Here is a 13,997-nt window from a genome sequence, read left to right as displayed (position 1 = left end):
GGTCCCTGTAAGGCGGGGCTGTGCTCGGCAACATGACTGCTCTGTGGATTCTGCTAATTCACTTCTCCTCATCTAATTACCCCACACAAACATGGCTGTTTGTCTTTCCTGAGAGAGAATGTGTTTGTGGGGTGTGGGGTGGGTTTGGTATCTTGGCGATTGTAGCACCCCGCTCAAACCACCGCCACTATCTCACTATATGACCTGAGGCTCAACCTTACGTAAAACAAACACAACCCTGTTTAATATAAAGAGTAACAAAGGGCTGTTTGTAGAACTATGAATAATATACAATATCATAAGGAAAAACAATCATTAATATATAATGATAATGATAAACTGCTCAAATCAGAGTTTCAGTCAGACCATGTTGTAAGTGCATGTGGTTTAAAAAGTTGGCCAAGCTTTATGAATATTAATATTTTTCTTTTGCATTAGAATATGCAATCTACCATTTTTAGAAAGGATGCCGACCCTTGGGACTGCATTTAATGACTGCAACTCGAGCACCATTGAATTACTTCGTAATATGAATATGAATATTTCTTCTGTTAAAAATTGCTGAAGCTATTTTTGATAATTTTTTACGTATGGGCAAATGGGTATGTCTTAGAATTGGAGACGAAACTTTATTTTTATTCAGCTAGTTGCAATTCTTGAGACATACTTGAAAAAAAAAAAAAAATGTTTTGTTGTTGTTTTCCCCCGAATTTTTTCATATTTTGGTTTAAAGAAATATGTACATTTATAACACTTTACTTTGTATTATATCACATTTGTATAAAATTACAAAAAAACTAGTTAACGCTAACAAATGGGTGTTTTTAATGCAGCGTCTATGGAAGGGACGGTAAATTTGACATCGTTCTCTCTTCTGACTGCCGTTATCAGTCTCAGTCTGCTTCGAAGTTAACCCAACTATGACGACTTCCGCTGCTGAGAAACCAGGAAATGTGAAAAAGGTCTATACCGACTAGCTAGACTCGAGGCTAGGCTCAAACCGAGTCCAATTTGAGCACCAAGCAGATGTGTAGCTCTGACAGAACTATACAATTATGTACACACTCACTTTTTTAGAGTAATGAGTAAGTTTGTTAATTAAAAGTGAATTTGTGTGTGTGTTGGTTGTACATTTATAATACCCTTGTGTAGTGCATTTATGTTGTTTGTATCTGTTGTGTAGGTTTATGGTGGGTAAATGTGTGTGAGTTTTTGGTGCTGGGACAGGCTGTCTCTTAGAGATAATGGCCCGCAGAGTGAGGGACAGGGGCTCCAGCTGGCTGTGAGAGAGTGAGGTGGGCTCCGGGCACATCCCCTGCTGAGGACCCCCAAACACTCATTAACACATCACTCTAGCACATGAAAGAGGACAGCAGCACGCACACTAACCTTAAGTATTGATAAAATACTCTCAACAAAGGTGGACAAACCTACATGAATAAAGGTGGGGTGGAAAGTGTTCGACACCAGGACGGCAAAGTCTCAAAAGAGCATGTGTGTGTGTTTGGTGAAGTCTTTGTCATCAACATACCAAAGTCATTATTCTCAAAAACTGCAGTAATCACTTTTACTCTGATAAATGGAGCTTTCAATCAAGTTCGCAACACTGTGTTCCACTCACTAACCCTCACCAAACACGCACACACAGAAGCGTTGTGTCTCTTTGGTTTGTTTCTCACCTAGCCCTCTCACAGTAGAGGGAGTCTAGGCCCTGTTGTGAGGTACGCCAGTGTCTGCGTCTGTCCTCCAACTCCAGTATTGCAAAAGGACACTGAAGGGACAAAATTGCCCCCCATACACATTTGAACCACAACAACACCTGAAGCACAACATTATAAAAATATTAAACACCACATTATGTCGCTAACACATTTCTACTACATTAACAACACAGATAGCAACTTACTTACCACAGACTTGCTAGCTTGACAGCTATTACAGTAATGAAACAAAAATAGCAGCATGGTTTCTGTCAGGAGTGGCGCGTGTTGGAGATATATGTTAGCAAAGTATGGAGCAGAGCGGAGAATTATTTGAACGCTAAGAATATATCCGAGAGCATAAAAAGAACCGGTTCTTTTGAATGACTTTCTTTAAAATCATTAGTCTCTTTGGATGGTATTCTCAACAGCCCAGATTTCATTGAGCTTGACCGTGCCATAGTCAGTCTGTGTTTAAAAACAGCGTGCTGCTTCAGAATGATTCTGCTTGGCCTGTTTGTCTTGACCTTAAGTCACTTCTAGGTTTTGCCTGTGAGGGCGGTAAAGGGAAAGTGTAGCTAAAATCTGTCATTACTTGATCTCATGTTGAAAGCTGTATGGCTTTCTTTCTTCTCGGGAAGACATAATGAAAAATATGTGCTTTTTACTCTTTTCAGTCCAGCTGCAATTGGAACTGGCGCTCTCAAGCTTCAAAAGGGACACAAAATCACATAGAAGTACCAAAAGTGTGGTCCATAATGACTCATATGCTATATTTCAAGTTTTTTAAAATCACACAATCACTTTTTTTTTTGTGAAAAACTGGCTAAAATGTAAGCAATGGATTATTTGATTAAATTTTCAGAACTAGTCTGAATGATTTGTTCATGAATTAGACAATGATTTAGGAAAGAATATCAGTAAAAAAAAAAAAAAAAAATTTGTCTTTTGGTGCAAAAAGGTATTGTATGGCTTCATTAGACTTGCCCGAGATGTGTGGACCACCTTTAGGGTGCTTTTATGGTTCTTTTGTGTCCTTTTTGAAGTTCCCATTTTATTGTAAATGTAAGGAAAAGAGCATGGATAACCCAGTCTTCCCTTTTTCTCACAGAAGAAAGTCATATGGCAAAAACATTGGTGAGGGTGAGCAAATAACTGTTATTTTTTGCGTATCCTATCCCTTTAAACATTTCAACCGTCAAATGCACAAAATAAAAAGCAAGGCACTTTGGGTGAACCCCAATCTCGAAATGTTCATGGACCTCACCTCACCTCGACCCTTGCCCCACCCCATGTCCATCAGCCTCTCTTCACACCATGTGTCGTGTTTACGCACGCGTTTGCGCTTGTGTGTGTTTCTCAAGGCCACGGTCGGAGGTGGAACGACTGCAGCTGAGGTGCGTGATTCGTGTGTATCAATCTTCCACTGCAGAGAGAGAAATGGAGCCCTGTAATGACGGTGGCCCTGCACTCTAATGGAGTGTGTTCTGGAGGGCCCCCTCTAGAGACTCCCCTCCCCTCTTCCCTCCTGAGAGGGCGTACGCTTACGGGAAAGGAGGGGGAAGATACACAGTAATGAAAGGAAGATGCAAAATGAGAATGAAAAAGAAGGATGGAGGAGTTTAAAAGGCAGGTTAGCGACGTTGAGCGCTCCGCCAGCCACTTTTATCCTTGTTTCCGTGTACGCCAGCAAGCCCTACTTACGACCGGAGAGATGGAGGGATGGAGAGAGGAGAAGGGTAGGAAAAGGTCCCCTCCTGCTTCTCCCTCGTTGCCATGGTAGCAGGTTGTGCTGGCATGTGCCTTGGTTGGCAGTGCCTGTACCTCTGGCATGAGGGTACCTGGGGGAATCAGGGTGTGTGTGAGAGTGTGTGTGATTGAGTGAGGAGAGGTAGGGAGTGTTCGAGGGTTACTGCCACCATCCATTTTCCCCGAGATTAGAAGCTCTCATGGATGAAATAGTGTAGTTAATGCACCTTTTGTGTGTTTGTGGGTGTGTGTATGTGTGTAACCGCTGCTCAGGGCTCTATCAGTGTAGTGTCAGTTAGGGGCCATTCTCCTCCCTGTCCAGACGGTGTTCTCACCACTGGACAGATGGCCATACCCCTCCTACCCCCTAGCCCAGCCCGCACCACCCTCCAAACCACCACGACGCCCCCACCTTCACCCCCACCTCTCTACCCTCTGCTCTGGTGGGGGCGAAATAAACTAGAGCACCTCGGCGCTTCCTTATCCAAATGCCCCTCCAGATACTGAGCCTACTGCCCCCCCCCCATCTCCACCTGCAGTCCGGACTGGGCCTGGGCCCAAAGCGAGGCCCAGGCTCTCCTATGGCCGGGCTCCGATCTGCAGGCTCCATTAGCGTGGGCTGCTGCGGTGTGGCGTAATGCAGCGCCAGGCCTGGCCAAATTAGAGCTGATCAGAATGTGTGGAGCACAGGAATGGCCACCTCCTGCTTCTCTCTGATTGCACAAGTCCAGGATGATTAGACAGGATGTTAAGCCCGGGGGAGCCGGTGAGCAGCCCTCCCTCTCTCCGGCCCCCACTTCCTCCCTCCTTTTTCCTGCTCCCTCTGCCCTCACGTTTCCTCCTTTCCCTGCTCTTTTTCCTCAGCTCCTCAGTTTCCCTGGTTGCCGATGTTTTTTTTTTTTCTGCCTATTTGATTTCTTTTATTCAGTAACACATATTCAGTATTCAGTTTCATATTCTTTTCCATTTCAGTGTATTGGAGCCGTTCGCACTTACACGTGAAATGGAAAACTGGTTGCGTATTGCATCAGAAGTTGCGTTAACGAAACATGTTCAATCATTGAACAAATTTGAAAAACATTGATGGATAATTCAGTCATTTCTGTTGTGCACTATTGCGTTTAGATACATTGCCACAGTGAAGGATGGTATTAGGGAATAAAAGTGAAAAACAGTGTTTTAAAGCTTCCTCGCGTTTGGATAGACTGATATTGACATGAGTGCGGATTTAGGGATTGAAATGAGAGATTCCAAGTGTAGTCCAGTGGAATAATTTATGGGATATTGATTATAAAGTCAGGTGACCTGATCGTTTGCTCTCTGTTGTTCACATTTAAGTCGTGATGAAACGGAAGTAGCGAAAGATCTTTTATTCCGTTTTGCATATCTATATCTGTAGGGTTTTGGATTTATCCATCAGCAGATCTCAATGCGATCCTTCAGTCAAATCATAAGAGGGTGAATTTGAATTATTTTGTTATATATTACTTGTGTCATATGTGGATAACAATACATATTAGCATTGACACGTTTGCAGTGTGGTCAGAATGGTATCTGACCACCTCCATATGTGGTCTAGGTAATCACAATGCAATCACATGGCTTTTAAAGTGGTCAAGTGCTATCCGATTGTGATCCGATCACCAAAAGCGCATGTTAATGGCAGGTGTGACAGGGGCCTTTGTGTCTCAATTTGGATCAAGCTTATCAGGTTCTCTTTGCTCTCATTCTGTCTCACAATCTCTTACCACCCCACATTTTGTACTGTCTCTCTTCCTCCGTCTCTCTCTTTCCTTCTCACTCAATCTTGCTCTCTCCTCCCTCTTCCTCCAGTCTCGTGTGTAGTCCTTTCAGCGTAGAGCCTTTAATGTGATAATAAGGTGTGAAAATGGAGCCACAATGGCGGAAGGAGGATTGCAGTGGCAGATTTCTCCACTGGTCCTTACTGTGTGCCACGAGCGACTGGGTGGCTTGCGCTCAAGCGGCTCTCGAAGCCTCGGGCCTCTCTTACACTTCAGTCTAGTGGCTCACAGGAGCTTTGATGTAGTTTTGACTCAGACTAGACACACTTAGGGTAGGGATTTATGCTGAGAGGCTGAGAAAGGTGATCTCTGTTAGGTCATTTTTAACAGTAATGTAATGCATTTTCTATCAATTAGTCTCAAATATAGCATTGGGAAGTTTAATATTTTCAGGTGAATTGGTTCTTATAAATGATTCTTTACCTCATATGCAGCATTGGAATGTATGATTCATTCTAGTGAATTGGTTCATCTTAAATTCTACTCTCTCTTTCTTTCTCTCCCTCTCTCAAATGTAGATTTGTAAAGTCTTATTGTTTTTTTTCCTGCATATTCTTTATGCAACATTTGGAAAGTTTGATTCATTCTAGTAAGTCATTAATTTGGATCATTAACTGAAGTATAAAATGATTTGCTGATTTGAATTCCTGCATAGTAAATAGTTTTACTAAAAATAGCATTTTATGTAAAATTACGTTAAATGATGCTGTTCAACACTATATTTGACTTTTTTATATTTGACTTTTTTATGTCTAGATTTAGATTTTTTTTTAGATTTATATTTTTAGTCATTTTGATTTAGATTTTTAGTAGTTGAATATTATGTAATTTTATTAGTTCAATTTTGACAGCAACACAATCAGTTTATTCAACCCTCAATGTGCTTGAGAATAAAGCTTTTATAACGTGTGTGTGTGTGGGTATTTATGTATGTATATGTATATGTGAATATGTATATGAATACTACTTTTTCAAAAAAGTAACTTGAATTTAGTTAATAAGTTCTGTCTTGGCAACCTGCAGTCTCAAAATAGCTTCCCCAACACCGGATACAACCTGCTTGTATCTATTATTATTTTTATTGATTTAAGTTTTGACAAGTACAGTAAGTTTTGCTGCCCGTGACATTTGCAAAAGCTCTGCATCAGCACATATGAAGTACAACACACAACAGGCCAGAAATAATTATTAAAGTTTGATTCACCTATCAATAGCAAACCCTTAACCTCACATCTTTCCCCTTTCTCTCTGCGGTGCGTGTGTGTGTATATACATAGATGCAGCAGTATCAGAGCGAGACTCTGATAGAAAGGAGAGCCGGGCGGCGGGTGAGGACGGAGAACAGAGTGTGACCAGTCATGACGAGAGGGTGGGAGAGGAGGATTTAGATGACGACTCCATCTTCACCTGTGACAACTGCCAACAGGACTTTGAGTGCCTGGCAGACCTGACCGAGCACCGTACCAACCACTGCCCAGCAGGTTTGTGCGTGTGTGTGTGTGTGTGTGTTGTTTCTCCACTGTCTTGAAAGCAGAAGTGTCAGTTTAATGTGTCACGTGTATGTTTACTTTTGTAGATTGCTTCTCGAGTTAGACTTATAAATGAATGATTGTTACTTAAGACAACCTTTTTTTTACCTACAAAAATCATGCAGCTTATCAAAGATACAAATAATTTTGCATTACATTTATGGGTGAGACTACCTGTTTATCCTGTACAATGGAAGACGGTGGAGTGTTTGATAAACCTACTAGAAAACAGTCATTATTTTTTGCAATTTCGTGTGGTTATGCTGTTGGCACAGAAATTCTACATGGCTTTAATTTCTTATTTCTGATGAAAATCATATTGGCAGGAGGCAGAAGTTGGTATAGTTTTCGCAGTGGTGGGGTTACTCAGAGGCCGTTGGCTGTTCTGGAGTCAGTATGCTCCCTCAGGAGAGTGGTGTTTTAAAGCTAACACGCAGTACACGCACACAATAGCCGTTATTACAATCGCGGTAATTAATGAAACGCTGAAAGCGGCCCTGCAGGGGCATCTGCTTCCTAGCAGATTAATCAAGGGCCTCTCCTTAACGAGCATAAAAACTGAGGAGAAGAGGGGGAGAGGTAGATATATAGAGAGAGAGAGAGAGAGCATGTCACTCCAGCAGTCATATGCAATATATTTATTGAATAATCTTGTAGTGTCTTTTCAGTTGTATAAAATCCTCAAAGTCACAAAATATGATGCTAGTGGATTGTTAATATCCACGGCCTCATCGTACCAGAGCACACATGTTTCTGAGGGGACACAATACAGCGTGACACAACCCTCTTCTCCATCGCCTTCCTTTATTTTGGCAACTTACCAAGTAATGAAATCATGGCACTGGATTTTAGACGCAATCTCAGTTTTGGAGTCATCAGAGAGCTGCATGTTGCATTGTGGAGGGGAAAAATAAAGAGTGAAATGAAATGACAAAATGCAGTTGTTCCCAGGAGTGTGCGATCTGGAGATTGCAAAATAATCTGGTGCAGTGTCTAGGGGTTTAGACCAATCACAAAACCTTCTTCCTCTTTTTATGATTATTATTATTATATATTATTATTATTATTATTATTTTATTATGAGTGTCATTTTAGGAGTAATTATATACTACAATAATTTTTATTAATATTCTGGATTCATTAGCTTTTATTTTAGATTTTTTATTTTTATTTTAATTTTTGTTTAATTTTTAGAAATTGTATGTGCTTAAAAAAATACTATTTAGGATTGATTTATTTCTGTTTCAAACGTTATTTTATTTTATTTAAATTTAATTTATTTAATTGCCAAGGCAACATTTTCATCTAATATTTTTATTTATTTATTTAAGCTTTATTTCAATTAACAAAAATTGTTTATAGTTTTATTTAATGATATTATCCCTGATTATTATTACTATTTATTATTATTAGTATTAGTATTAGTAATAATAATAATTATTATTATGTAAAATATTCTATCAAATGAATATCAAATTAGATTATTATTAAATTTAGAATTATGGACATTTTAATTATTTTAAGTAGTAGTAGTAATAATAATAATAATAAGAGCAGTAAATAAAAAAATAATTTGCAATCCCTTTCAAGTTCTTGACACACTCCTGGGAGCTGGTCTAGTAGGGGAGAGAGTAGCGTGCTGCTGGTGAGTTCATCTGATAAGGGACAAACACACGCCATTTTGTGTGCGTGTGTGTGTGTGTGTGAGGGAGGCCATGTTGTGGAGAGCAGTGGATGGTTCCCATGGCCCCAAGGAGAGCCTGGCCAATATCAGCACACCAGCAGAAGGCTCATAAAGCCACTCTATCAATTTACGGTTATTATTATGACCGCATGCCCGTCAGAGCAGGAATATTCTCGAGCACAGCCGTGCCACGCCATGCCACGAAATGAAATTTCTATTCCCTTAACAGTACACATCGTGGCTATAGAATTACGCCTGGAACTCCATCATGTGTTTGTGCGTGTATGTGTGTTTGAGCGTGTCCATCTCGTATTTGTGCACCGTCCTCTTGTTTAGCTTCTTGACAATAATATAACCTCTGATATGGTCTCTACCCGTCTCTACCGTCATTGTCTTTCTCTGCCTGTCCCTCCTTCCTTCTCTTTTTCTTCTCCTCCCTCGCTGCCATTGATCGCTGCTAATATGAGTTCCACAGGAGACGATATTGGAGACGAGGGACGTCTGCATTTCCGTCCCTCCAAATGTCTTTTGGCTCTGCCTTCCACCATTACACTCAACTCCTAGACTTTCCATCTCCTCCTACTTTCTTATATCATTTTAACTTCTTGTGCTCTTCTGCTTTTTTTTTTTTTTTTTACAGTGGGGTTCAAAAGTCTGACATCACATTGCAAATCTGGGATACAAAATCTTTTTGTTAAGCCCAGAAATAGAGAAGTTGACTAATGTAAACAAAGAAACATGATGTGAAGTGAATGAAAGATTTTTCACTATTTCTAGATAATAGGCAGATTTCTAACACTGATCATGTGACTCTTTGCACAGACAGTAAGATGTTCCTGCCTCATCAGTTTTACTTGTGGAGTTCATGCAGTTCAAATTCTACTGTCATTAAAGCAAGATTAATCGAGTTCAAATAATTATTTTATAACTTTTCACTCAAGTTATGCTCATAATATAATGTGTTAAATTATAAAAGTGCAAAATTACAACATTTTCAGTAGCGGTCCCAGACGTTTGGACCCCACTGTTTTTAAGAATGAGTTAATGTGTTGTTACTGTATAAGTGTTATATTTTTGTGTTGAATAAACATTCAATTGTACTTCTAGAAATTAAGTTTTGGTTATCTCTCTTTTTTACACTACAGTTTGCTGTAAGATTTCTTTAAAAAAAAAACTTTTTGCACCAAGTCTGCATTTGCTCCAAAGTAAAAACAGTTACAAATATGAAATATAATTGCAATTTTAGTAACCCTTTTCTGTTTTAATGTACTTTAAAATTTAATTTATTTCTGTGATGGCAAAGCTGACTTTTCAGCAGCCATTACTCCAGTTTTCAGTGTCACATGATCCTTCAGAAATTATTCTCATATCCTGATTTGGTGCTCAAAAATTTCTTATCAATTTCTTATCAATCTTACCGAACCCAGCTTTTGAACGGTGGTGTAAATGACCCTGCGTCCCGATATCATGTCTGTTTACAGGATTACAGTGTAAGTGAGTGTGCTTTTGTGCACTTTGCTGGCAGTTGGACGACATTATATCGTCTCGTGTATGTTTCTATTTGTCTGTGTGTGAATATATCGGTTCATGAGTGTGGATTAGTGTTTGTGTGCACAAGTATGTGAGTGTGTGTGGGTGAAACGTGGGTGAAACGTGAGTGTGTATGTGTGAGTGTCGTACTGTGGGCTGATTCTGAGGGGAGGCTCTACTGGAGGAGGAATCTGGAACACTGGCTCCCTGAGGAGCGCTTGGAAAAAACTCAGATCAAATGGAGAACATTCACTGTGCTGCTCCGCTCCACTGCCCTGCAACCGGCCAAGGTTGGGCCCTGGCTGTTAACAACACTCACCTCGCTCTCTCTTTCTCTCTTTCTCCCTCTTGCCCCCTTTCCTCATGTCCCCTGTGGCGTTTTGCAGCTGACCCCTCCCTCTCTAGTCTGGAACAGAAGGCCCTATAGCCTCCTGGGTTTGGCTCAGTCGAAGAAAGAGGCCCAGTTTAGACTCCACAGCACCAGTAGTCCCGTTCAGGTGTCCTCTCAGCCTGGTTTTGGTTATACGTGTAGTTTTTATTGGTCCACCTTCACAGTGTGTTGTATATAGCAGTATTGACCACCCTGCGAGCTTCCTAAACTCATGTGGCAGGACAGGGGGTGAGCAGGAGGCACGGATACACGCGCACACACAGAGGTGACCGCTGCATGGCAGATGAGCTCTTCTAGCCTGAAATTAAAATTCATTGGATGACATCCTTTGACCCATTTCTCACTCGATCGGTTCATATTTTGATCTGTATAGAAAATAAGTGTCGGGTTGTTTGTTGCCGTAGGAGAACGGATCAGAAATACTGAAAGACTATGGGGAGTAAGCCAGAGAATGTCTGAGTGAAGCAGGCAGCCGTGTGGGTAAACGAGACAGCTGTCAGTCAGCTGGGGGGGGCGGGCTCTCCACCTGTCAGATACAAATAGGAGGCGAGTGCTACTTAACCCGCCTTCAGAAGACTGAGGGGAACGGCAAGCGCTCCAGAGAGACAGACTGAGAGAGAGAGAGAGAGAGCGAGATTGGTGGTGGGGGGTTTGCAGTGAGTAGAAATAGCTCTACACCGCTCACACTCTCTCTGTCACTGTTCTGAGAAGCAAAGAGAGGAATGGCTTCTTTTTTTGGGCCTTTTTGCCACTTTTATTTATAGGTGTAGTCAGAAAAGGACAGGAAATGATTGGTAGAATAAGGGGGAATGGGGTCAGTAAATGTCACCAGCTGGATTCAAACGTGCACTCATATGCGTTAACCACTAGGCCACAGGCCTGACAGTGAGATGTGCTTGTCATCACACTTTTTGTTTACGATTCAAATATTCACACGTTCACAAGATTTATTCTAACAATATTTCAATATTTTCTTACAGTTTTAACTTGCAAACGTTTTGCTTTGTTAGTTTTAGTAACAAAGTTTTTGCTGGAATGATTATTTAAATTTTTTTATATTTTTTATATTTATATTTTTAAGTTAATTATTGAAATTAATTAGTATTTTTATAAATTTACTTTTTTATTTTTATTTATTAAATGTATTAGCAATTTATATTTAATTAAACTTTTTAATACACTTAATTTTATTTAATTATTTATTGCATGTTTTACTAATTTATATTTAATAAAACTAGTATAGTTAATAAATATTTAAGTACAATATTTTAAAAATGAACACAGAATTTTGTTAATGATGACAGTGGCAAATCTACTAAAATCTGCAGATTTTTCTCCTGCGTTTCTTCCATGATAATAGTATCCCTTTTGTTCTCTTCAAGACTGTAACCAACTCATTTACTTCTATAGAAACTCACACACACACAGAGCGTGTGCCCTCTCCTCTGTTGGCAGGCTACGTGGGGAGTTGTGTGTCTGGCAGGCAGTTGAAGTGTAATGGGGGTGTGTGACGGGGCCTCGGGGTGGTTCGGTCCCTTGAGAGAGTAGTCACCCCCTTCATTCTTCCACTAAACACACACTCGCCCAGGGCACTTCATGCTAGAATACATATCCCTTTTCCACTTATCCATCCTTCCATCCATCCATCCGTCTGTATGTCTGTCCGGGCCAACCGAAGACCCCCCAGCTCCTGCCTGTCGTCACAATGGCAGCTGAATCCAGGGAGGCCAAGACTCTTATTAAAGTTGCAGATCATTTTCCCTCTCCCTTCATCCTACAGAGAAAGAGGAGAGTAGTTGGTAACTTGATCTTGCTGTGCTGAGAAAAAAGCTGGACAAGGACAAACTCTGATATTAGTACCCTAAATGAGTTTTATTGCCATTAGCTTAAATTATTTTGTGAATAAATGTGGCTGGACATCTCTATGTATGTTGAAGAAAAGATTTATTAAATTAAGCACTTTTACCATGGAAAATAATATTGACTTGGTTAGGGAATACAAATAAGAATGCGCTTACAGTGGAAGTTTGGTGCCCCCTTTCCACCAACAGGGGGCCAGCCTGGAACCGTTCCGCATGTCTCTGTTGAGCTGGAAAAATTGCCAATGCACTGGCCCCTAAAACCTGCTGAATCAAATAGGAATCATTAGAAGCTAAGGTTTATTTAATTTAATTAAATTTTTTATTTTATTTTATTGCTACCGTGCATGTGTGTAAAATACCTATACATTTTACTGTTAATACTGTTGCATTATGCTGAATTAAATTTACTTTTGATGTTAAGATGTGTTCTTGAAAATGTGTATGGCCCATAAACAAAGACTTTGTTTTTCAAAGACAAAGTTTTTTGTTGACAGCTTTTAACGTAATCAGTTATATCATTGCTCAACTGTCAAGTCAGCAGAAACGTGGTCCGGAGAGAGGTTTACTGATCCCTGGTTGATCTCAGTGGAAAAGTGTAGCCTCCATACAGCGACATAACCCATATTGCCTCATAGATCTCCACTGGAAGCATGTCTTTTTTGTTTTTACAAATCGCGAGACGAGCTGAAATTGTTGTCTGTGGTAATCGTCAGCATGTCACATGCGTGTTGAGCTGTATTTGCTTTGCGTGTGTTTGCGGCACCTATATCAGAGGAGAGTGTGTGCGTGCTTATGCGTGTCTCTGTGTGTTTGCACAAATCAGACTACGCGTGTTTTCTCAAAGTGAGAGCTGCTTTGTGTGTTGGTCCTCCCTTACCCCCTCCATTCCCTCTCTCTCTCTCTCTCTCTCTCTCTCTGTCTCTCTCTCAGAGCCAGAGGGTGGCCTGAAGATTCCTCCACTAAGCCTTTGGCACAGATACAAATGCAGTCACAGCTGGTTGTAAACTCAGGTTTTCCAGGGAGAGCAAGAGCCCTGCCTCCATAAGAGAGAGAGATTGAGGGGAGGGGAGGGGGCACAGCATGCAGGGAGAGAGAGAAAGGGAGGTGGTGAGACGAAGGAGGGTTGTTTCAAAGCACACTGGAAGTCATTTTTCATCACAGGGTTCATTTTTCACGATGAAGTTCTTTTCTCTCTCCTTTTTCTCTTTCCCCGTCGCTGTCTTTCAGCGTCTCTTTTTCGTTTCCTCTCCACCGCCTTCCATACGTGACTCTACTTATCTCGTGTTTTTCCCCCCTCGCTCGCTTTCCTAGCCCTAGATTTTCCTCTTCCCCCTCTTATAAAATATGGATGGCACCAGTTTTGGGAGAGTTGAGAGGCTCTCTGGCAGAGAGCAGTGCTCTGTCTCTGTAGAGACTTGGTTTGTGCATGCACCTAAACACTTCACTGAGCAATCTGTCAACATGTCAGCAACACATGTTTTGTAAAAAAAAAAAAAAAAAAAAAAAAAAAGAGGGAGGAGAGAGAGAGAGAAAAAAGGAAAAAAGCGCTTCCAGAGGGAGTAATGGCTCCCGCCAGGACTCCGAAAATGCTTTGAATTCAGCAGATTTCTATTGCGGGGGGACTCCCCTGGGGTGCCTTTTTTACAATGCCTGCATTTCAGAAATTTGAGCCAAAGACCCCTGGGGGCGTCCTTTCATAATGCCTGAAAATGTAGGGTTATATTGTGTGCAGTTCCCCATGGGGCCTTTA

The 13,997-nt window shown here is 40.9% G+C and overlaps 1 protein-coding gene across 2 annotated transcripts in view; it reads left to right on the top strand.

Moving 5' to 3' along the window:
* The window catches only part of LOC306843246 (zinc finger protein 423-like), a 158,141-nt gene that overhangs the window by 36,214 nt on the left and 107,930 nt on the right, over positions 1-13,997 (top strand). For both annotated transcript variants that reach the window (XM_079374610.1, XM_079374609.1), the window contains one exon: positions 6,529-6,732. In XM_079374610.1, the coding sequence (XP_079230736.1) occupies positions 6,529-6,732 (204 nt within the window). The remainder of the gene's footprint in view (positions 1-6,528; positions 6,733-13,997) is intronic.

The sequence above is a fragment of the Barbus barbus genome (assembly GCF_936440315.1).
Source record: "Barbus barbus genome assembly, chromosome: 23".
NCBI classification, from domain to species: Eukaryota; Metazoa; Chordata; class Actinopteri; order Cypriniformes; family Cyprinidae; genus Barbus; species Barbus barbus.
Note: the sequence above shows the minus strand (reverse complement) of the source record. Positions and strands in the feature narration are given on the sequence as shown.